Here is a 24,376-nt window from a genome sequence, read left to right on the forward strand (position 1 = left end):
TAAAACAGACGGTTTTAGATAGTTCAGGGGGTAAAACAGACGGTTTCATAGTTGAGGGGGTGAAGTAGACTAAGTATGATAGGTGGGGGGTTAAGTAGACTTTTTCCATTTGTTTTTTATCTTGCTAATCACAAATTGATCTCGTTTCCTATCGATCACTGATTCATCGTCGATGCCTTTCGATCGGAGCGTCAATCCAACCTGAGCGAATCGAGGCATTGCGCTATGATTGTGTTGCTTCCCTGCACGACCCTGGGCCTGGTGGTTGGCGGGCTCCGCGTCGGCGTCGGTGGCGGAGGTGTTGAGCGGCGCGGCAGTTGGCGACTTGGCGGCCGTTTCTCGTTGATCTGGCACCGCGGCAAGGGGATGAACGCGCTAGCCTCGGAGGATGGCGCGAGATCAGCGACCGTATATATCCAAGCCCGTGATTCAGGTAGCCACGCACTATGCTTGCATTTTGTTGCATCGAAATGAGATTGATCACGTGCATGTGATTCTCGTCATATTCACGTTCATGGAGTTCCCCTACTGTGTAAGTCGTTCTTGATCTATTCATAGCAGACCAGTCTTTGTTTTTATATTACTATTAATCAAGGATTGATCTTGAATCACATGTTAACACTTTTTCTGAACTCATCTTTGGGATCTGGCGTGCATGTGACATATTTATCGATAATGAGGGCGCTAGCTCCTACGAGACAAGATGATGGCCGATTGCCATCGTCGGTCATCGTTCCTGTGGGCAAATTGAGCAGGCAGGTCATGGCCTAGCCTATATGCCCTACGCGGCACGAGTTTTTTTTCCACAGCAACGAATGTGCCACGGTTTGTCGTTGAGTCTCTTCTCTATTACTGTTCTACTAGATTTTTATTATAAATCATGTAGATTTTAATATCTCTAGTAGATCTTCTAAAGTGTACAAGACTAGTAGATTTTTTTCATATAACTCCAGATCTGTTCTACTAGTATTTTTTTTCCCGGTACGCTCCACGAATCACGGTCAATGATGCTCACATGCTAGCCTGTTAGATGTTTACATGTTATTAGTTTTCACAGTTATTGAACCGTGCTGTCATACATGTGTGGTTCAAGTTCTACTAGATCAACCCCTGAAGATTACAGATATATGCTAGTAGATTGTTTTTTTTTTGTCTTGAACAAGCACATGCTAGACGTACACTTGCTGGATATGTCCGACTGAACTCTAGATAAAGTTTTTTTATCGACATAGCCCGCACAGACCTGGAGGACATATTGCCCCACTACTGCTGTATTGGAACCACGCCAGTCGAAGTCGAACACAACATATGTGACGCCTGAAACTGACGCCGTTCAGCTTGTGCTACCCGTATACCACCTGTCGGGGTTATGATCCCTGGGTGTCTCAAGGCATCAATTAACTAGCAGGCTGAGCGGCCCACGACGCATCAGCTAGCGAATGCCCGAGGGACAGAAGCCCAATTGAGCCAAGCAGAATAGGCCTGACCAGCTGTCTTAGCCGCACGACGCGCAAAGAGACTCACGGCCCCTCCGCCGTCCCGACCCCTGGGAGGAACGAGGAGAGTTCACACCTAGCCAAACCTACCCGCTCTGACAAGAGTAGGTACGCCACACTGACCTCGCAAAGACCGAGAGGACGGCGGTCACCTCGGTCCGGTCAGACACCACACCTACACCATGTAGCGCGGACAAGGCAACATAGCCCAAGGCGGTGACGGCCGGTACGGAGCCCACCGTTTAGATACGGCCCGACAAGACGCTTTTATGATTCTACCTACTATGGGATGGGATCCACGACGAGGGCCTTGACTTAGAGGCCATCCAGACTGGCGGGAGCCACGACCCCAACGGTCAGGTCGTAGCCCTCAGCTCCTCAAGCTCATAGGGCGATCGACGACCTGGGGGCGGCTACCAACTCCTGTACGACGTCCCTGGAAACCAGGAGGCGATGATGAAGACCACGGCGGAGACCACGTCGCACAGGACGACTGCCCAACCACGACCGTGCCAGCAGTGCCGCCACGGCCGGCATAGTAGCACAACGTCACACCATGCCGCGACGTGGCCACAAAACCATGACGACAACCACGCCCAGACATGCTCCACAAGATGGCGTAGCTTATAAGCCAAGTTAGCAAGGACCTCCCTTAGGTTCACGACCCTTCGGTCGGGAGAACCTCCTTCTTTGTATACGCCCTGGCCCCGAACTCTATATAAGGGCATCCATCTTGGGGATCCGAAACCATTCGATCCATCTCTCGTTCCCTCATTCTTACACTATAGAGGGGCTCATGAAGCTTCCCTTCGGGCAGCTAGTCTCCTAGCTCTATATCTCCTATCTCTTCCACCATTGTTGCATCCCCATTGTAAGAACTTCAGAGCATTCAAGCGAGGAACATGCACTCAATCATCTCTGAGACTGGATATAGGGCTTCGGCCTAAATCAGTATAAATCCTTATCGTTTGGATGTTATCATTGTTTTCCTAGAGCAACATGACAATCGTATAAGTTTACTGGTTCAGTTTATACGACACCACCGACACCACCGTTGAGCGGCCAATATGCACTTTGCTCTCTATTACAGCGGTGCAACCTCGCCGTCGCCTGTTGCGGCAATATCGCTCATATCGTGGTTCAATGCAATCAATCCATCGTGGTGTGGTTGACGTGCCTACGAGTGGTACATGTAGGCCTAGACGGCTGTACCATCATACACTGCTCACCACCAGAAGTGGAAGCAGGAGCTGTCATATCTTCGCGTCATTACATCTATGTATTTTTTTTTTCTGAAAAGCCTTGAAGGTTTTTATGTTTTTATGGCAATATCTTGCATATGAGCTTGGGTGTATGGTACATTGTTTTTGCTATTAAGAAAACCTGAAGTTAAATATAATAGCAGGATTTTTTTACAGTAGTATATTATATGGATATTTTGTGATGTGGACATGAAATACCTCTTTTTAGAGTATTAATTTGTTTGATACAGTGCATTTTTTCCACTGTATAATCTAGAAGCAGATTTTTCTAGGTCTATGAGCTTCCACAAATTTATGTTAAAATGGTTTTGACCCATGATAAGGTTTTGTGTTGCCTTATGTTTTTCCTTGCAATGTTTATATATGGTTATATTTCTATGGGTTATATAATCCTGAAGTATTATCCGAAGACCACTATAAATAACTTAGATCAACACATATGCTTGAAGAATTCTGGGAGATAAATGAAACATGTTTGATTATATATAAGACCTTTTTTTTCTCTCTAGCGTTCTCTTTTGCTTTGGTTTATTTACCTAAAGGAACCTAAAGAAAAACCGTCGCATGAGACTTGTTGGTATATCAGACACCTGAATTTGGGATTCATTTGTAACTTCTCAAGGGGATCTAATATCTTGCCTAGGTATATTTGCCAAACATGATAATATAGGCTTATAACATTAGTGGGGTTAACACAAAACCTGAAGTCAACATGTTTGTCCTTGTCTCTTTGCTGTAGAACAAGCATGAAGTGTCATCCTAATTGAGTTTTGTTTCAAACCAAATTTTTTTTGTGACTTGATGCTAATAGATAATAGATTCCCTAGGGCAACATGAAGTTGCTACAATAATACCAGAAGAATTACCATTCTGAGACTCTTTTCCTGATTAGTGCGAAAGCATGATACTTCTTTCCGATGAGGAACTTTGTTTGTCCTTTCTTGGACTAGTGAAGTCCTGACGTGCATATCAGAACTCAGAATTAGAGGTACCCGTAGTCGCTGAAATGACAATGGGCGCCATAGAGGGAAGTAATTGTATTGTCTACAAGGAAAATAAGCCAAATGATATGGGTTCATCCATAAAGGACAACATAATGAAATCGGCAGCTATGTGCATGGATCTTGGCAACTACGATGCTAGTGATGATATTTCTTATGTATTTTTTTTACATATGAAAGTTGCGCTATCATTTGAGAGTCTATCCCAGAAGAATATTGGTCATTATTGCCCTTGCCAAGCAACTATTTTTTTGCTTAGGCCAATGACTTTGCATGAAAATAGCATTTCCTAGATAAATGAAACTTCTTGGTCTTATCTGTTCTATTCTAAAGCTTCTCTTGATGTTGAACAATGAATTTATCCAAGCCATGCTGAAAGCTCTAGTTTAGTTTTGGTTAATTGATAAAACCCTAAGTGCTAACCTAGTTTATCAAAGTAATTATGAGATAGGTAGCACTACTCCAGGTGATGAAGCAATGGTGAAGATCATGACGATGGTGATGGCATGGTGATGATCAAATGCTTGAACTTGGAAAAGAAGAAAGAGAAAAACAAAAGGCTCAAGGCAAAGGTATAAATAGTAGGAGCCATTTTGTTTCCGTGATCAAGACACTTAGCGGGTGTGATCATATTTAGGTTAGATAGTCGTTCTATTAAGAGGGGTGAAACTCATTGAAATGCGGTTATCAAAGTGCCACTAGATGCTCTAACTCATTGTATATGTATTTAGGATCTAGTGGAGTGCTAACACCCTTGAAAGTATTTGTGAAAATTTGTTAACACATGTGCACAGGGTGATACACTTGGTGGTTGGCATATTTGAGCAAGGGTTAGAAACTTCACCGGCGGAGTGTCCGCCCATAGAGTGCGGACAGTTCGACGGTGCCACCGGCGCCTTATACAGAAAAGACTGGGGTTCACAGAGTGACCAGACACTGGTGGTGCAGTGACCGGACGCTGGATTCAGAGTCCGGTCAGTGACAGTAGTAAGCACACTGTCTCGGTCTTGTGACCGGACGCTGGCGTGTAAACTGACCGGACGCTCATGGTCTGAGTCTAGTCAGTGCTGACGTACGCTGACGTGAGGCGCACAGAAGAAACGTTGAGTCCGGTTGAGCATGATCGGACGCGTCCGGTCGTGAAATTTCGCGTTTGGAACCTTACTGAAAACGACCGGACGCTGGGGTCCTGCGTCCGGTCACTTTCTAATTGATGCGTCCGGTCATCACTTGACCGTTGAGATCGGGTGATCGGCGTTTGAAGCCGATGACACGTGGCAAGCATCGAGCGACCGGACGCTGGGGTCCTGCGTCCAGTCGAACTGATCGGAGCGTCCGGTCACCCCATGTTGTGCCCAGTGAAGGGGTACAACGGCTCTATTTCATGGGGGCTTCTATTTAAACCCCATGGCAGGCTCAAGCTCACTCTCTTGGCCATTTGCATTGACATAGCAACCTTGTGAGCTTAGCCAAAGCCCTCCCACTCATCTCCATCATTGTTTCATCATTATTGTGAGATTAGGAGAGAATCCAAGCGCATTGCTTGAGTGATTGCATCTAGTGGCACTTGACATTCGTGTTTCGCTGTGGGATTCACTTGTTACTCTTGGTGGTTGCCGCCACCTAGACGGCTTGGAGCAGCGAGGATCGTTGAGCGGAGGTTGGTGATTGTCTCTGGCTCCGATCGTGGTGATTGTGAGGGGTCTTGTGCCTTCCTCGGCGGAGAGCCGAAAGGTAACTCTAGTGGATTGCTCGTGTCATTGAGTTACCTCACTTGTGGGTAGGTTCTTGTGGTGTCCAATTGTGTGGACGAGGTTCATGCAACACCTCTTAGCCGCCGAACCACCAAGTGTTGGTCGACACAACGGAGACTAGCGTGCCGGCAAGCACATGAACCTCGGGAGAAAAATTGGTTATCTCTTGCCCTTTGGTATTCTCCCGGTGATTGAATTAATATTCATCTTGTGATTAGTTCACTCCTCTATACGGCGGTATAATCACCCTACTCACTCATTTATATTCTTGCAAACTAGTTGTGGCAAGCTCTTTAGTGTAATTAGAATTGTGAGCTTGCTTTGTTATTTTAAGTATATCTAGTGGAGCTCTTTAGAGTAGCAAGATTGAGAGCTCTTAGTGAGTAGTAACATTGCAAGTTGTGTGCCTAGTAATCATTGCAACTAGAATTGTTGGATAGGTGGTTTGCAACCCTTGTAGAGCTAGAGAAGTTTGCATTTCGCTATTTGTCATACTAATCAAATTGTTCTAGTTAATTTGTAGATTTTTAAATAGGCTATTCACCCCCCCTCTAGCCATATTAGGACCTTTCACATGCTTTATATAGAACATGAAATATGTTGCAATAATTATAATGACTCAATTTTTTCCTATATGGTATGAGTAATTGGGTCAAATTTGGGCAATAAAAAAAGAGCTAGACTATGAAGTAACTCTACATCCAAAATTTATGCTTGACAACCACCGCTAAATGCAATATTCTTGATATCATACTTATGCACATCAATCTTAAAGCGTGTGAAAGCGCAAGGCCATCATTAGTTGTCTTTTTTCATGCATATGACCTAAAAGGTCAATATACGTAATGGACAGTTTGATTGTCAATTATACAACAATTGGTGAGCATTCGCCCCTAAAGGATTGCTATGGCTAAATTATGGGTTACATCAGTAACTAGAGGTGTTAAGTCTAAAAGGTTGCATACGCATTTGTTGAAACCAAGAACTTGTAGAGCAATAGTTTATAATTCACCTATGGACTCAACAAGAAGTTGAGGATACTCCTCCTGTAGAAGGAAATACTCGCAATATTCATGCAACCGCATTAATAAAGTCTAAGCTCACTACATATAACCCCCCAATAAAGTGCATAATATTCCTAAATAAATCACCAATAAAGCATACATATACACCACTAGAAGTTGGTGAATAGAGGATTTTAGTATGCTATTAAATATCTCGGCATTCGGGGGAGATGAATGTCCATTTTATAGAATGCCTTGATATTTATGAATCAAAACGCACAAATCCAAACTAAACTAGTTGTTTAGTTACACTCCTCTATTCTATAGCATGGAGTTATGCTAGATAACTTTTTGTATCAATGAGGAGCGACTAGATTGTTTAAAATCTAAATGAATGCTTCTACCCGAAGTAGATGTGGATATACGCGGGATAAATTTCATATCCACTTACCCTCGGCATTTTGATCAAATTATGCAGGGACGCCTGCAAATAAGATCTAGAGGTCTAAGTCAAAAGCAAATGCTCATAAAACAAACTCACATTATGTGTGATAAAACTCCTCTCTTACTCCTGTAGAGAAATCACCCGGCTGGTGAGTTACCTCACGATGAGGTTCATCCTGGAGATGAAAATCCTAGCAATGCGCGCGTACTATAAAGCCAGGAAAACGGAACAATAACGGATCTATCGTTTTGGGAAATAACAGAGATCGTTATTAAGTCGGAAAAATACGTGTCGACACTTGTTTGCCTCTATAATTGCAAAATGAGTCTCTTTGTGAGAACCCGGATCCGGAACAAAGTCCATGGCTAGAGTGCTTGAAGCTCTTGTATCGGGTTAAATGAAACATGCAATTTGGGCTGAACCAAAAATCGCTAAGTTAATATCAACAAAAACAAACAACACAAAACCAGTAAACAGAAGTAAGTTCCACTTTTAAGTTGAACTAAGCTTCCTGGGCCTCCATTGGGCTACCAAATACGGGGGGAATTGAAGGCTGATACAGATTAGTAGTGTCCCTTGAATGGAAAAATCTTGCAATTTCTATACTATGTCCTTTTATACTATACAAAGTACACACAACCGTCATATATCTTGAGGTACTCTCTCCGTTTTTATTTACACGTCGTTTTAGTTTTGTCCTAAGTTAAATAGTTGTATCTTTGGCCATCTATATTTCAAAATATATATATAAATTCATGACATAAGATTTATGTTTTTTTAGATTCGCTACGAGAAATACTTTCATAATCTATAATTCATATGTTGTGAAACTATAAGGATTTTTTGAAATGGATGGTCAAATTAAGATACAAACATTTGACTTAGGAGGACAAAGATACAAACATTTGACTTAGGAGGACAAAGCTAATGCAACATCTACTAAAAACAGATGGAGTAAAGGAGAAATCACAATCACAATAGCCATTTGTTGTTGTCAGCTACATCGCAGAATTAACGATGCTCCGTGCTCTAAAAAAAATCCATCTCAAAATTAATAATACTCGAATGGCATTTGCTTTTCCCTTGCATTGGCTTGCGTTGTGTCGTAGTCATGCGCTGTCTAGACCTGGTGAAAAAAAAAATCATGTGTTTATGCTGTCGCCAAAATGAGCACATCCTGGCAGCATGTCAAGGGCTCAAGTGTCAACCTTTGCACGTACATATGTACGTCGTCGTTCCGTCCGTCCACCGGGCAGCATAAGCAAGTTACTCTGAAGATGGCGGAGCTTCGTTCAGCGCTGCGCCGTGCAAGCCTACAAGATCACCGCCCACCGGCATCGGCATGGCTAATTCGATCGGCGGCGCGGGCATTGGAGCAGCCACGCGTCAGCAAAAGTTGGGCCCGGAGTCCCTGCAAGAAATTAAACAAGGAGAATGAAATACGGCGGGCATAGAAAAAGGTAAGTTATTCACTTCTCTCCCACAGGCAAGGGTGTGGTATGTTCAGATTTTGCATATTCCAATGAGAGTTTCCGCAGCAGTTAGAGGCGGAACCGGGGGGCTAGCGGGGGCCACGGCCCCCAAGCAAGATAGATTTATTTGATATCTATATGAATATTTGAATTTATAGCATAAAAATATCAATTTTACTCATCTTTTATGAAAATATTATGATTTTGGTTATAAATAGTGTAATTTTTTTTGAAAAGTTGTTGAAACATATAATTACATATATTTCATCACACTAAAAAATACGATCATATTTGTGCAGCCCCTCTTACTCAAGATCATATTTGTGCAGCCCCTCTTACTCAAAATCGTTGGTTCCGCTTCCGGCAGCAGTGGCACACAAAGCAGCAAGCTAGTGCGTGTCTGCACCCTCATAGACCAGCCAGCCCCAGCTAAGCTCCATTCTTGGGTCCGTCATCGAGATAGTTGGTTCGATCAGCACTTGAGCACTTGTTCAGTTGTTTGAAGATTTTCGAACGACACATTTCAAACTCAATTATGACAGTTGGAGTTAATTTAGAGCAAACGATATCTGATACTAACCTTTACCAAGTACCCACCGGGTCACTTGTGGAAAAAAATTCTATGCGGCGGTGTCGCGCCCAATCGCCGTTCGTTTCATACAGGCTGGAATCGCATGATGCAGCTGGGATCATACGTGGACAAAACACGGGTGCCGGTGAGGCACTGCCGCGTAAAAAAAAAATTCCGTCACTTGTACATGATGAGGAGCCAGTCTGCGCATACGATGCCCATCTGCTGCGAAAATGTGACCGCATTCGCTGTAGGGAGCAATCCTCGTCTGCATGCACATCATGGTTTACGATCGCCGATCGCGCAACCAAATGGAGCACAATTAGTCTAGATGCCCTTATTTAACAGAAGTGCCTAAAATGATCTCTTTTTTTTTAGAATCACCTAAAATGATCTAGCAGATGCTGTAGAAAGGTCCGCATAAGCCTCGGCCTGGGCCGTATCATCAGGTACGGGCCAGCTCCGAGGCTTTGGTTGCCCAACCAGCTCATGGGCTGAACTGTAACATGTTCCTCTTCACTTCACTCGAAAGCTTATTATCAATTCTGAACCAGAGACTAGCAGCTAACCGTCGACGTGTCTCAGCTCTCCAGCCTCCAGCCCAGCGCGTACGTGCTGCCTAGCTTGCCACTGGGCACTGGCCCACTGCAACCAAGACCATGCGTTAAATCTGACAGCGCCAAATAACCATCGGTCCCGGACTCCCGGTGATCAATAAACGTCAGCCACATCTTGCACCGACCGTGATGACTGGTGGCCAGAATATAGATAGATATTTCTTCGGGGTCAAGAAAACTCCAATTACACACAGAGGTGTCCATTTCTTCGGGAACGAGAATGAGACAATTAGATCAATTTTATCCTCACGAAGGACTTAACGGGGAAAAAAGATAACCCCACCAGGTATGACGAGGATGGGGATGGCGAACCATTTCCCGTCCCCGTTTCCCCCCGCGTGGATCAAACTCCCAAAATCACTACGGCCTTGTTTTTTTTATGCGTATGTATTTATCTCAATCCATATGTGTTGAAGAGAAATTAAACTAAGTTCCGTTTTAATCCACTTCAACACACGTGGATTGAAGTAGATACATCACATGCATCCAAGCTTATCGAAGTTCCCAGCCCGTTATCACAACTGATCACTGTGAAAAGAGCGTTGTAGAAGAGCTTTTGACAACAAAACGCAAACAACGGCACACGTAGCAACCATAATTCAAACAACTAATCTGTATGTAAAGCCAAAGTGCTAGCTGCAATTGTTGTGCAGTCTTTTTTTCATCTCCGTTTTTCCTTTTTTCCCCTGCTTTTCTGGGAACTTTTGAATGCCGTGTAAATTTTGTTGTAGCCTTTTCACTTTTTTTTAAAGAAACTGTAGCCTTTTCACATGCTGAGGAACAGCCGATCACTAGCAGGCCCACAGTCACTAGCCCACGGCCCACCAACTGTAACGAACGCTAGGCGTCCCTGCCAAGTGCCAACCATAGCCCGCCGCCGCACACCGCACAGGGAGGGAGACCGGAGATGAGGGCCACCGGTGACGACGCACAGAGGATTCAGATTCACGCGCCGCTGGCGACGGCGGGATCACGCGTGCGGCGGACGGATGGATTCGATCGATCCTACCCCTTGCTTCTTCATTTTCTTACCACCGAACATCACAGATTAATTTCACACGCAGTAGATATATAATCAAGCCCGTCTCTCTCATAGTCAAGAACAACAGTCCCTAGCTTGATTTCTCCGCTCTTGTCTCGGCATTTCGGCAAGCAAACAATTGACAGCAAGCTCCCTCGTATTTTTCTGTCTGCGTTCTTCTTCCATGTCTCCATCACTTGTACCACAACACACAACGGGCCAACGGCTCCCTTGCCGCAGCAGCATCACGTCCACACAAACTGCACATCCACCAGATACGCTGGTGATCCAGCGAGACTACTGCGAGAGCGCGACCCACACAGGCAGGCAAAGGCCGCAGCGTCGTCGTTCCTCGACGCCGCGCGTTTCAATCCCGGCCCGCTTCCCCCTGCACCCGGCCGCGCGCGCGTGTGGTCCAGGACGCGGATGTGCATCCGGCGCGCTCCCGTCGGCCACACGGTGCCGCCGCGCGTTATCCCGAGCCTGTCCCATCCCGGCCGGTGGCCGCGGCGAGGGAAGCCCATCGATCCTCGCGAGGGGAGCGAGTGGCGCGCTGGCGGATGAGGCGCCGAGTGGCCCGGATGCACCGGCGCAGGCGAGCCGCACGACGCCGCTGCGCGCTGAGACTGCCGCCACACATGCACACCCGGGGCTGTAACGGCCTTGTCGGCACTCGCGCGTCCGTGTGTATAAGGACTGGAGGCAGCACAGGGGAAGCGGCAGTACTCGCACAACAACTAATGCCCAGCTTCGCCGTCCGCGCCTCCACGTCCAGCATCGTCGCCGCCAGCCTCGGCACCCCCGGGCAGCCGTCCTCCGTCCGCCGGCGCCCCAGCCTCATCAGGAACGCCCCCGTCTTCGCCGTCCCCGCCACCCTCGTGGTACGTACGTGCCGATGCATGGCTCACTGCACACTGAGCACATGCATGCATGTCGTCGCTTCTAAACACGTGTCTCCACGAAATGCACTCATGCAACCAAAAGTCGTCGCTCCCATTATCTAGCTAGCTAGGAGGATGTATGGGACGGACCATGCAGGATATTCTGGAAACCCAAACAAAATCCGAGTGTCACGCAAGGATTTCAACCCAAAGTAATAATGCACCTCGCCACCTATATATAGTTTAGTGATGTATGTCCTCCGTAAGAGCATGGAGGTACCGGCACCCTTCCGGGCCTACCAAGAGCTACTAACGCCATGGTCTCCGAATGCGGCATACCATGCATATATATAGTATAATCTCATGCATGTTCTCCACTCATTTTGGACCAATTATGGAATAGTATAACACTCCGCCCATCTTGAAATTAAAGAAGTCATTCTTAGCTTTATCTTCAAGTCAAAGTATCTTAATTTTACTAGCCTTTATAACATCAAAATGGGCATGCTGTTAAATATATATGTCATGGTGAATCTGGTTTAAGATAGTTTTTTTTAACGTTAAATCTAGAACATATTTATTTTTGACAGAGGGAATAGCTAGTGATAGTAATTTAAATCACTTGCTCCATCATCTCGTAGTAGCTAGCAACATATGCATGTCAAATTGTCAACCATCTCCAATAGAATATTCCGGAAGGGAGGTGTTTCCAAAGAGATGGCCAATGATAGTGCTACTAGTTTGAAGGCGACTTCTAGATAGATGCTTAACAGAATTCCACAAAAAGTCTCGAGTGGAAAGAAGAAAAGTTCCAAGTACACTTGTTTAGCGATGTCGAGCGTGAAATTATAATATAATATAAATATATATATATATATATATATATATATATATATATATATATATATATATATATATATATATATATATATATATATATATATGGGGATATGGCTGGCTTTTCCCTAAAGCGATAAGACCAGTGTATGGATGTAGTGGGGTACGTCATGGACATGTACTACATGATAGCTACAGTTAGAAGGGGTCGAAGTCCCCAAGAGCTAATTTTGGCTTTTGAGTTCCGTTTGGTCCATGACATATCCAGGTAGTTCAATATATAAACGACCATCAATAAAAAGCCACGAGTGCCCATCAACGTCAGTTTACCTTTTTATAACGCCCATAATTTCCTGCTTTGCTTTACTTTATTCACAGTTGGGTCTTTTAGAGCAACGAACTAGCTAGCTAACAGGCGATTTGAGGGGGGCAAAAAACTTCTTTTGCATTCTTTTGGAGGAACAAAATTTTCCTGCATATATTGAATCAGGGACACGAGTTAAATTAACGGTTTTCTGTGGTAAACTTTGGTTGTAGTAACAATGCGCAAGCTTGTCATCAGGCTAGTAGTAGGCAGCACGAGGAGCGAGGCCAGATTTTCGTTGCCGACACGACCCCTCACACTGATGTGATGACATCGACCGCAGTACCGGACCACGACTCTGTGGTACAGACTGTACAAGTACAAAACCCGTAGCTGTGCCATCAGATAACGCGGTAGTAGGTAGAAATGGTAAAAGGAGCTAGCACATCATTAATCTTTTCTCGAGCGTGCATCGGCACGGAACTCATTAAGCAGGAGGAATACAAATTTAAGCAGCAGTAATCCAGTGATTACCGAGGCCTAGCACATCATTAATCGAAATACAAAAAAAAAAAAACAATACTCCAAAAGGTCGTTCCGGCATCCATCGATGGTTCAAGTAGCAACCATGCATGTATATTTTAGAAGAGTGCATTATTAGCAGTGGTTCCTGATTAGCACATCACCAACATGACGATGGGCAAGCAACAAAGCGCTGGCACAATACTTTCGTCTTGGCTGGCGTGATGATTTGCTGAGCTCCAATACTTTAGGAAGAGAACTGGCACGGTGTACGGGTGAAGGGAGTAATTTAAGCGCGCCGATAAGGAAGATTCCCAGGGCCGTGTGCCATCGCCTACTGGCGTCCGGAGCGGGGACCTTCAGTCTAGTAGATGATTCAGAAGCTGGCAGAATTCGCTAGTCCAGTCCAGAGGGCGGACCGCACGTAGCCTATAGGCAGATCTGAATCAGCGTGTCATCGTCTTTGGATCTGGGAACCGATACACCTGCGGGGGACCTTCTTCCGGTCTAGTTGCAGAATTCGCTAATCTTGTCTAGCACGCCCGTGGCCAGACACTCGCCTCTATAGGAAGATCTGAATCAGTGTGCCTGCGTCCTTGGATCTGGGAACGAGTACCTCTTGGGGAAACTAACGAGCAAAAGGAAGGATCACTCTCGCGCTGATGGCCGGGCCAGTTGTCCGGTACTGTACCCACTACACTGCACAGATCGTCAGAAAATTGCTGCCTCCCTCCCTCCCTCCAGTCTCGTCCTCAGCGATTACGACTTACGACGAGTGCATACGTGGCCAACCTACCGTCTAGATTACACCTCGTGTTGACCCAACTTTTGGTATGCCAATGAACGTCGGCACCTGATTGCATTTAATACGCTAGCTAAATAAACTTTAAAGAAAAGATTAGCACGCACGTTCACCCGCTCAAAAGAAGAAGAAAAAAAAGGGAAAACTGGGACGGTGACTTCATTTATATCTGTGCACAAAAGCCGCTCTCAGCGGTTACTGTTTTTTTGCTGAGCGCGCGTGCTGCGTGGTGCCTCTTTCTCTTCACTGACACAGTTGCACACGTCATGTTGCTAGTGAACGGGACGACGGGCAGCTCAAAAGTCAAACGAGAGAGAAAGGGAGGGAGGGCCACATCGCATCCATCCGTCCGGTGACAAGGGAGGAGAGGAAGAAAAGAGGAGGAGATGAGCAGCTGCCTTTGCCTCCCTAAAAAGAAGGAGGGGGCAGGAAAGCCGTCCATAGAATCAACCACCACATCAGTCGTTCAGAACCCGAAGCCCACCCAACCTCCACCTCCTCCCTCCAAGGTCCGTTCCCTCCTCCCACACCCTCAGCACCATCCTCCAAACAATTATCTCCTCCTATCCTCTGTTTTCTTTTCCTCTAGTATGTTGCCATCAATAGCCACTGCATGCAGCTTCCACTTTCTCCCTGTGTAGTATTGTGGTGGTGTAAAGATCCCTGTTCCCCCTTTTCAATAACCTTTGTGCATGCTTTTCTTGTGGTATGTGGGCAAAGGAGGCCCTCTCTCTCTGTACCCCTCATGCTGCATCACGATCAAGAGTATGCAAGTTGGTCTCTTCTGTGGTTGGCAAACTGACTGATCGACGATGTTTCTCTGTTGATATTGCAGGCCATGGACGACGTCGAGCGCTTGAAGGTCGGGTTCCAGAAGTTCAAGACCGAGGTCTATGAGTAAGTCATCTGAGCTGTTTTTTTAATTCTGTGAGCTCCAACTGATCCCGTGCACCTTTGATTTTTTCCGCAGCAAGAAGCCGGAGCTGTTCGAGCCTCTCAAGGCCGGCCAGGCCCCCAAGGTATGTGCTACTATACTGACTTCTCTTCTTGGCTCCCTTGTACGCCGCTAAGTTTTTTTTTTTTTTTTTTTGGGTTCTCTAGCGTGTAGCGATTCCGGCCAACTAACTGGCCCAAAGATTTTGGTAGTACTACTTGCTGGTTGCCCAGCTGTCCAGGTTGAGGCAAGCTCAGAGAACCGAGTCGTTACTCGTGCCTAGTACTAAGCTCTCTGTAGCTCATCACCATCCCTGCATTGCCGCGCGTTCCCATGCATCTGCAAGAGGCAAGAGGGCAAGCAACCCTGCTGCACCTGCACTATTCATCATGCACCCTGTGTCCCCTGGGTGCGCACGCAGCATTATTTGCGCCTGAGGTCAAAGTTGCAGTAGACAAAAGGAGAAAGGGATTGGCCTAATTGCACGGCTTAACGTTGATGGTGACAGCTTGTCGCCATGAGCGGCAAATTGGCAAAGCAGTAGTCGATCTGTTGGATGTACTATATATAACTAGTCCTATGATTGGCAAGCAGTAGTCCCAAAGAAATGGTGTAGTGCATGCATGCATAATCCTTCACAGCTCCCACCCGCCGGGCAACCACTCATGCGCGCTGCCAGTGCATCCCCATGTGCAAAAGCCATACGCTGCATGCTAGCTGGTGATTTGCATCTGGTTGGTAAATTATTTCCATGGCTAATGTGTGGTCCACCCATGATTGAGCAGAAGACCCCTACCATTGAGGTATCGACCGACCGGTCCTGTGCTGTGGTTGTGAAGCACTGGTCCGTCGCTCACCTCACGGGATTCTTTCTTCATCGTGAGTAGTTGGATTGGACGTGTATGTAGCTGTTCAAAAGTATGTTGGGCAGGGCCTGTTGCTTTAGCATCGCGAACACTCTGTGTATTCGCATCCGTATCTCACTGGCCATGCATGCCGATCCTCGAGAAAAATATGCTCGATCTACTACAGCCGCGCGCGGATCGCTCCGAACGCCACACGGAAACCAGCGTAGAATATCCTTGTCGCAACTTCTGGTACTGGTTGCACGGAACGGAAGGAACCTTCCTGCAGCCTGTAGTAAAAGCATTGGAACGAAAAGACAGGCGGGTCAAAACTCAAAAGTTGCCGCCTTTTGGTTTTGGGTGTAGTCCTCCACTGATCAGGGCCGATCTGCCTACCTGCTTATCGATAAGAGAGCCATGGGAGCCGGGCTGGTTTTGCTTTGCGTGCTCCCTCTTTTCGCCGACCCCACCTGATGGTGATTTTCTTCCACTGCTGCATCTGCATGCAGTACATGGTGTTCGCCTGCGCTGACTCCCGTGTGTGCCCGTCGGTGACCCTGGGCCTGCAGCCCGGTGAGGCCTTCACCGTCCGCAACATCGCCGCCATGGTCCCACCCTACGACAAGGTACCGTCGCAATGGACGTCTTTTTTTTTTTTTCTGGCCCGGGCGCCGCCGCGGGGCATGCATTGACAAGCGCCGCACACGGTCTCCTTTCGTTTTCTTCAACTGCATCAGACCAAATACGCCGGCACCGGGTCCGCCATCGAGTACGCCGTGTGCGCCCTCAAGGTGGAGGTCCTCGTGGTCATCGGCCACAGCTGCTGCGGTGGCATCAGGGCGCTCCTCTCCCTCAAGGACAGCGCACCTCACAACTTGTAAGTCATCATCGTAGAAATATTCAAGTTTCATTCAGATTAAAAAAAAAAGAGTCGCGTGCCTCGTGTCATGATTTTGATCCTAACATGTTGTGTGTTGGTTTGGTGGTGTATACCCAGCCACTTCGTTGAGGACTGGGTCAGGATCGGCTCGCCTGCCAAGGCGAAGGTGCAGAAAGAGCACGCCTCGGTGCCGTTCGATGACCAGTGCTCCGTCCTGGAGAAGGTACGTGCACCGTACACACACGAGCAGGTAGTCGTTGCAAGAATAGGTTGATTTTGCTCACCAAAGGACCTTGTGTTTCTGAATGTCTCTGCAGGAGGCCGTGAACGTGTCCCTCGCGAACCTCAAGACCTACCCGTTCGTCAAGGAACGGCTAGCCAAAGGGACCCTCAAGCTGGTCGGTGGCCACTACGACTTCGTGTCCGGGAAGTTCGTCACATGGGAGCCTGTAGGGTCCACAACCTTCTTTACATTTTCAGTCGTTAATCACCACCAATTCCAGCCCACGACACTTGAAATCCTCCCCGCAGCACTTGAAATCGGCCCTCATCATCTTAAATCAACCTACCTCTTGTCTTCTCCGATAAAAGATCGAACTCTATCTCTGCCGCAAATCCATCTGTCACGTTCCACCTCTACCAACTTCCAGTCCAGTTGTTGTCAGGTCCTCTGTCCACTGCACCTAGCTCCGATTTGGCACTTGCCCTCGTCTCGAATTCCTCGTCTCCATCTGTCACTAACCTAACCTTGTCGGTCATCGAGGTCCATCTACCACAAAGATGCCACTGCCTTTTTCCATGGCCACCATGGTTTGCCGAAACAGTGGTCCCCCCAGGAAGAAAACGTCATGTTGGAGTCGTTCTTCTCCGCAACGCGCGCTCAAGTAGGATATATCGTCCACAAAAGCTACGCTCAGCCGTTACTGATTTCTTTTATTCATGAAAGCGCGTGCCGTGCGGTGTATGCTTCTCTCACTGAAACAATTGCACGTGTCATCATGTTCATGTTGCTAGTAATCTAGACGACTGGGTAGCTCAAGAGGTGAACGAGAGAGAGAGAGAGAGAAAGGAAGGGATGGCCACACCGCATCCATCCGCCCGGCTATAAGGGAGGAGAGGAAGAAAAGGGGAGAAGATGAGAATTTGCCTTTGCCTCCCCTGTTATATATAAAAAGAAGGAGGGGCATCGAAGCTGTCCATAGATTCCCACACCTTGTCACTCCTTGAGAACCAGAAGCCCACCCACCCAGTCTAAGGTCCGTTCCCTCCTCCTCCTCCTCCTCTCTCACCCTCGGCATCATCCTCCATATAGCACACACTATAATCTGTCCATTCCTCTATTTTCTTTTCCTCTGTTGCCATCATTGGCCTGCACCTTCTACTTTCTCCCTGTGTTGTACCGTGTTGGTGCAAAGAAGATCCCTGTCCCCCCCCTTTAGATCACCTGTATGCATGCTTTTCTTGTGGTCCGTGGCCAAGGAGACCAACATTGCATCATGCCCCCCCCCCCTCTCTCTACCCCTCATGTTGCATCACGATCACGAGCATGCAAGCTGGTCTTTGTGGGGATGGCGAACTGTCTGACGATTTTTCTGGTTGTTGGTCCTACAGATGATTGACGTCGTTGAGCGCTTGAAGAGTGGGTTCGAGCAATTCAAGATCGAGGTCTATGAGTAAGTCATCTCTCTACTCAGAGCTGTTGTTTTCTGCAACACATGTGTTTGGTTTAATCTTTTCAGTTTCAACCGCCTGACTTATTTTGGGAATTCTGAGAGCTCCTAGTGATCCTATGTCCCATTGGTTTTTTGCAGCAAGAAGCCGGAGCTTTTCGAGCCTCTCAAGTCCGGTCAGGCCCCCAGGGTATGTGTAGGGATGAAAACGGATCAGATTCGCATGGAATCGAATCCAGATATCACGTTTTATGACATTTTAATTCAAAGACAAATACAGATACATATATTTTTCGAATACGAATATAAAACAGATGTCTTGGATTTGGATTTCTATTTGGAGATTTACTCAATTCAACTCAAAGTATATATTCTTAAATTCAATGTACATGTATAAAATTTTAGTGCTAAATTCATCGATAACCAAAGTAGACTATATGAAAGTACACTTCTAATAATCTTCAATATCATATCCCAAAGAAGGATCTCCAATATTGAAGTGAACTAAATTATAGTGGACAATAATTAATAAAATAATAAGTAAAGTGGAGAAGTTTAAATAAAAATGGTAAGCAACCATTTTGCCCTATCAATTTTTTAGGTTTACAAATTATTAGATTAAAGTGTTTGTATATAAATTAAAACTGATGGTGACAGCTTGTCGCCATTAGCGGCCAATTGGCAAGTATATTAGTAGTAGTCTGTTGGATATACTCCCTCCCTCCTAAAATAAATGCAGATATCATTTATCGGAAGTAAAACTTTTTTTTTTCAATTTGACTAAAAGTAAAGAAAATAATATCAATATTTTTATCTTTAAATAAATTTATCACCAGAGCATACTTAATGCTCAATCTAATGATATTTATCATACATCATAAATATTAATATATTTTTATATAAATCTAGTCAGAATTTAAAAGTTTGATTTTTCGTAAAGCGAGGTGTACATAACTAGTCCTATAATTATTTTGTACAAGTCTGCTCTATGGCTTCAACTTTAGCCCTACTAGTCATAGCGCAAAGAAATGGTGGTGGGATACTGCATACATCCAAAATCCTTCACAACTCCGACTGCCCACCGGCCACCACTGTTGCGGGCACTAACATGCGCGCCGCGAGTGCTAACCCATGTGCTGCATGCTAGCTGGTGGTGATTTGCATTTGGTTGGTACATTATTGAGATGCCGCCGTCCCTATATAGGCTCACTTTGCAGATGACAGATATATTGCATTTGGAACCGGACTCGATTTTGCGTGCTCCCTCTTTTCCCGACCTGAAGGTGATTTTCTTCCTCTGCTGCATGCAGTACATGGTGTTCGCCTGCGCTGACTCCCGTGTGTGCCCGTCGGTGACCCTGGGCCTGCTGCCCGGTGAGGCCTTCACCGTCCGCAACATCGCCGCCATGGTCCCAGGCTACGACAAGGTACGCATACACACACCGACAGACGCAATGGACGTCTATTTCTTCTCGGCCCGGCCGCCGCGGGGCATTGACAGAAGATCGAGACTCACACGGCCGCCTTTCGTATTCGTCGACTGCAGACCAAGTACACCGGCATCGGGTCCGCCATCGAGTACGCTGTGTGCGCCCTCAAGGTGCAGGTCCTCGTGGTCATTGGCCACAGCTGCTGCGGTGGCATCAGGGCGCTCCTCTCCCTCCAGGACGGCGCACCTGACAACTTGTAAGTCATCACCTGTAAAACATACAAGTTTCATTCAGATTAAAAAAAAGGCCGTGTGTCTTGTGTCATGATTTTGATCCATTGATTATTGTCTGTTGGTTTGGTGGTGTACCCAGCCACTTTGTTGAGGACTGGGTCAAAATCGGCTTCCCAGCCAAGATGAAGGTGAAGAAAGAGCATGCCTCGGTGCCGTTTGATGACCAGTGCTATATCCTGGAGAAGGTAGGACGTGTACCGTGCACGCACGGGCAGCTTAGTTGTTGCATGAATGGATTGTTTGCTCACCAAAAGACCTTGTATTTCTTAATGTTTCTGCAGGAGGCCGTGAACGTGTCCCTGGAGAACCTCAAGACCTACCCCTTCGTCAAGGAAGGGCTGGCCAACGGGACCCTCAAGTTGGTCGGTGGCCACTACAACTTCGTGAAAGGGGAGTTCCTTACATGGAAAGTCTAGAGCTAAGCCACCTGGCCGGCCCAACTCCTACATCATCATAAATATATGCTACATACCTAATGATATGCACCCGATCGATGTGAATGCGTGGAGTACTACCTGTTTTCAGCAGCTACATACATACCGGATCGCCCAATGTGAATGTAATAAGCAATAGCATTTTCTACCGCCTTTCATTTCTAACGCCGAGCTTTTATGTTCTATATATTATATGATGCATAATTTGACCGCCTTGTGGTCAAAAGATCGTCAGCTATAATCCATTTTTCACAATATTGTTATGAAGAGTTTACTTGTTTTACCATTAGCGGATCCAGAAACGGACTAGGGGGCAAAACAATAGGACCTACTTTGGAAGCAAGGGGAGCAAAACCCAGGGATAGGAAAGCCCCCCTATGAACAACTAAGATGATAACTAAAATGATATCCCTATGGATTACATATCCTAGGGAAAAGTCCGAGATCCCGAAAAAGATCGGAGTTTCCAAATTAGGTCTAAAAGGCTAGAATTTATACTTGCCATACACTAATAGATCTAACAAACAACACTCGATTCAAAGTGCTTAATTAAATAATACATCATTAATGATAGAAAGGTACCTAATAAATTGCTTCTGATAACTAAATGATCAAATATGTCTTCACAATTTCAAACCATTTGGAACGACATCCTCCATTCTACATTAAAAAATAAAAATATCATAGTTCTTCAAAAAGCAAGATAATATTATGGATTGAAATGAACTAATACAACACACACCTTGGCCCTCGCGTGGCAAATTTATCTTATTGTTTCTTAAGCCTTTTAAGCGCATTAAAATTTTAATTAAATGAGCTTTATATGCCTCCTCTCCTGCTACACTTGTCACTGTCCACACATGTACTAAAATCATCAAATCACAATGACTAAATATTAAAACAAAAAATAGAAAAAAATCTAGATGATTGGATCTCAGTCTCACCTCACTGTCAATCTGTCACCGAGAACTGGGAGCAGGAGACAGCCAATAGGGAAGGGGAAGAGCTGAAGGGCTTGCCGACCGGCTGGCCTAGCCCCTGGCGTAGCCATGTAGGCGACCTGGGTAGCCTTGCAACTAGGGGGCGCTGACCCCCTGTCTGTGGCTGCCAGTAGCTAGGCTTAACCGCTCAGGGAGGCGTAGAGTAGGGTGTTGCCGACCTGGCGCAGTAGGCTGCCACGTAGGCAGGAGCCACTACCATGAGACGTTGGACCGGTGCGAGGCAGCGGAGGCAACAGGTGGGGTCACAGGGATGGCTAGACGCGGTGCGGTTGGCGGTCGTAGTCGCGAGTCCAAGGCAGTGGGCAGGGGGATGGATCTACAGATGGATGGGGACTATTGAGCTGGACTAAAGATCTGTTCCCTATGAGTTAGGACCACAACTGGGGCTGCAGCCCCTCGGTGCATCTGCCCCTGTTTTTACTACATTTACATCTTGTCTATCTCTGTATGAAATGTTGATGACACTAGTGTTGGGGGAATGCCCTCACAGCGACAACCAAGATTTATACCAGATTCCTGAAGACTGCTTCCGGACTCTGAGCAGAGCTCGACTCACTCTAACTCCCACTAGCACTAACACTAACACTAATGCTAGTACTACATCTTGAGAGAGTGGGGAGATTCTTCTTCTTGAGGTGTGTGTACAACTGGTGCCAATTACCCCTATTTATAGTGTACATTAGCAGGGGGTATTTGTAGTGCAGTGGACGGCGGCGAAGCTGACAAGGGGAGTCAGTGCGACCCCCTATAGGGTCGGCCAACCCTAGGGATGGCCACCGCCATTGATCCAACGCCTCACAGTGCTTCCTGATGGCGGTTCGTGGTTACCCAAGTTGTTTGGATGCCTTAGCGATTACCCAAGTATGCATGGTGGGCCATCCAATCCTTGGGAGCATTCATGTGAGCCCTTGGATCAAACCTACAATGGATCAACATGCCAGGATGTTCAAAGTGTGTTTCCTCAGTGAGCCACGGATTGGTGAGGTGGCACCTGGTGGGGCCAAGTCAGACGACCCAGGGTGGGGACAACTGACCCCACCAGGTGGCCCTTGGTGGCCATGCCTTGCTCCGTTGCCTCTTAGTGCTTAATTTTGATGAATTTGCATGTTTGTTCCTACATCCAAAACATTTCCGAGTACAAGTGGAACCAAGTAAAATTGTAACAAAAACATTACTTTTATGTTGTTTGGATGCTCAGAGTAAAGACATGTTGATGGTTAGAGAAGGGGTTTAAGGACCATGTTGAGCTTCTTTCTTGAACCCTTCCTATCATATTTCGATTACCCCCACTACACTATCGAACTAAGTTGTGGTAAACACTAAGATCTCTCATTTAGTATCATTCCTAGTTATAGCTTTGCCTTAGGATTAAATAAGTAATGATATATATACCTTGAAACACTTCTTGGTGAAGTGCTACAACGGTATTCTGTACGCTTGCGGAATCCTCTACTTGAGCATAAGAAATACCAACAAACATTTCTGGCGTCGTTGTCGAGAAAAGCATAAGCCTAGGAAGTTTAATATATTTGAATCTTAAGTTTGCCATGAAGTTAGCTATGGTCGGAATCTTAAATTTGAATCTTTAGTTTGCCATCAAGTTATCATCCGTAGTTTTCCCTCAATTTTTCATCTCAAAATCAAACCCATTCAAGGAAGGAGGTTCTGTAGCACCACCAAAGGAGGTTATGGTCGGTAAGACATATAGTAGAAGAAGGCGCCCAAACATGTTAGTGGACTAATTAATTAGGGAGGGGCCTAGGCTCAATTGTTATAGATTAGATCTAAAAAAGTAGTAGGGGATATGGACTCTATTGATAACATGTCTAAGCTCATTAGCGCTCTTGTAAACTCCTATATATATGAGGGTAGAATTATTAATAGAGACAAGCAAGTTTAGGGTTAATCCCTTATCTCTTCTCTCCCTCCCTCTCTCTCTCTCTCTCTCTCTCTCTCTCTCTCTCTCTCTCTCTGCAAGCCACCGGTCCCTCCTTTCCCATGTCGTACCTCCACCGCCGCTGCCCACAATAGGACTAATGACACCTAGCCACCGCCTGCCCTAGGCCAGCCGCAACCAGCGTCCTAGCTACCCAAAGCCGTCCAACCCTCCTCCCATCAGCCCTTTGCCTAGCGAGATCAGATGCGTGATAGGAACACTTTGCTCCTTTGCGAGATTATCCATCCCTATACATAATCTCATTAAGTGAGCGACTACTATGGCAAAACCATCTAGAATAGCTCGCTTTCAGAGGCGCTCGTCTTCCACTAGACACTAAGCACCCCGAAAGTTAGCTACATCGGACAGTTATGTCGAGCACACCCCAAGGGAGAACTCGAACAATCCACATTTTTCATCCAGGATCCAATAATGAGAACGAGTTTACAATACTTAGTCCATTTCATACAACAAGGGTTCTCAGAAATACATTATTACAGTACCAAGTTTAGAGTGCGGAATTTAAACAGTGAAATTAAAATAAACATCTAACGATAAGATACAAGGATCCGTCTGTGCCCACCAGAAGAATCCTCCACACAACAGCCACTCCTCAAGCTGCACCTACAATAGGGGTAAATAAACCTGGAGTACTCAATGTACTCGCAAGACTTATCTGACTAGTGGGAATAATTTCCCGAGTCCAAAGGATATGATAAGCTGTATGGTTTGATGGGTTTCCTTTTTGCAAAAAGCATTACTAGTAGTGAATCCTTATGTATGTACTTTATTAGCAGTCATGATTAATTCATTAGCTAATCATTCTATGTAAGCACCTGTTCTACTTTTAAGCAAGAGTTGAGCAATCAGATCCATTCATTCCCTTTCATCATCCAGTTCTTACTACGGTGCTAGATCGTAGCCAAGCCGTACCGTATCACACGACGATTCACGAACTAATGTA

General features: G+C 46.0%; 1 protein-coding gene and 1 long non-coding RNA gene across 3 annotated transcripts; both read left to right on the forward strand.

Moving 5' to 3' along the window:
• The first annotated feature begins 7,796 nt into the window (after positions 1 to 7,796).
• LOC136452561 (uncharacterized) lies at positions 7,797 to 8,967 on the forward strand. Its single transcript, XR_010758853.1, has 2 exons — positions 7,797 to 8,422; positions 8,764 to 8,967. It is a non-coding gene; the product is annotated as an uncharacterized lncRNA (long non-coding RNA).
• Positions 8,968 to 11,340: 2,373 nt separating this feature from the next.
• On the forward strand, positions 11,341 to 20,621 carry LOC136450205 (carbonic anhydrase, chloroplastic-like). 2 transcript variants are annotated; one of them, XM_066450566.1, is made up of 14 exons: positions 11,341 to 11,524; positions 14,266 to 14,498; positions 14,825 to 14,886; positions 14,960 to 15,008; positions 16,278 to 16,394; positions 16,506 to 16,645; positions 16,766 to 16,871; positions 16,966 to 17,097; positions 18,260 to 18,321; positions 18,460 to 18,508; positions 19,629 to 19,745; positions 19,865 to 20,004; positions 20,121 to 20,226; positions 20,323 to 20,621. In XM_066450566.1, the coding sequence occupies exons 2-14, from the start codon at positions 14,376 to 14,378 to the stop codon at positions 20,455 to 20,457; spliced, it is 1,338 nt and encodes a 445-aa protein (XP_066306663.1). In that variant the 5' UTR covers positions 11,341 to 11,524; positions 14,266 to 14,375; the 3' UTR covers positions 20,458 to 20,621. The 2 variants fall into 2 exon arrangements, with proteins under 2 accessions (XP_066306663.1, XP_066306662.1); XM_066450565.1 differs by lacking the exon at positions 14,266 to 14,498.
• The last annotated feature ends 3,755 nt before the right edge of the window (positions 20,622 to 24,376 follow it).

The sequence above is a fragment of the Miscanthus floridulus genome, chromosome 5 (genome assembly GCF_019320115.1).
Source record: "Miscanthus floridulus cultivar M001 chromosome 5, ASM1932011v1, whole genome shotgun sequence".
Taxonomy (NCBI): Eukaryota; Viridiplantae; Streptophyta; class Magnoliopsida; order Poales; family Poaceae; genus Miscanthus; species Miscanthus floridulus.

Excerpts from the sequence above, each read along its gene's own strand:
- LOC136450205 (XM_066450565.1), top strand. The coding sequence starts at position 11,384 with ATGCCCAGCTTCGCCGTCCGCGCCTCCACGTCCAGCATCGTCGCCGCC. Across the intron at positions 11,525-14,824 it reads CCGTCCCCGCCACCCTCGTG|GCCATGGACGACGTCGAGCG; the intron begins GTACGTACGTGC and ends TTGATATTGCAG. Across the intron at positions 20,005-20,120 it reads GACGGCGCACCTGACAACTT|CCACTTTGTTGAGGACTGGG; the intron begins GTAAGTCATCAC and ends TGGTGTACCCAG.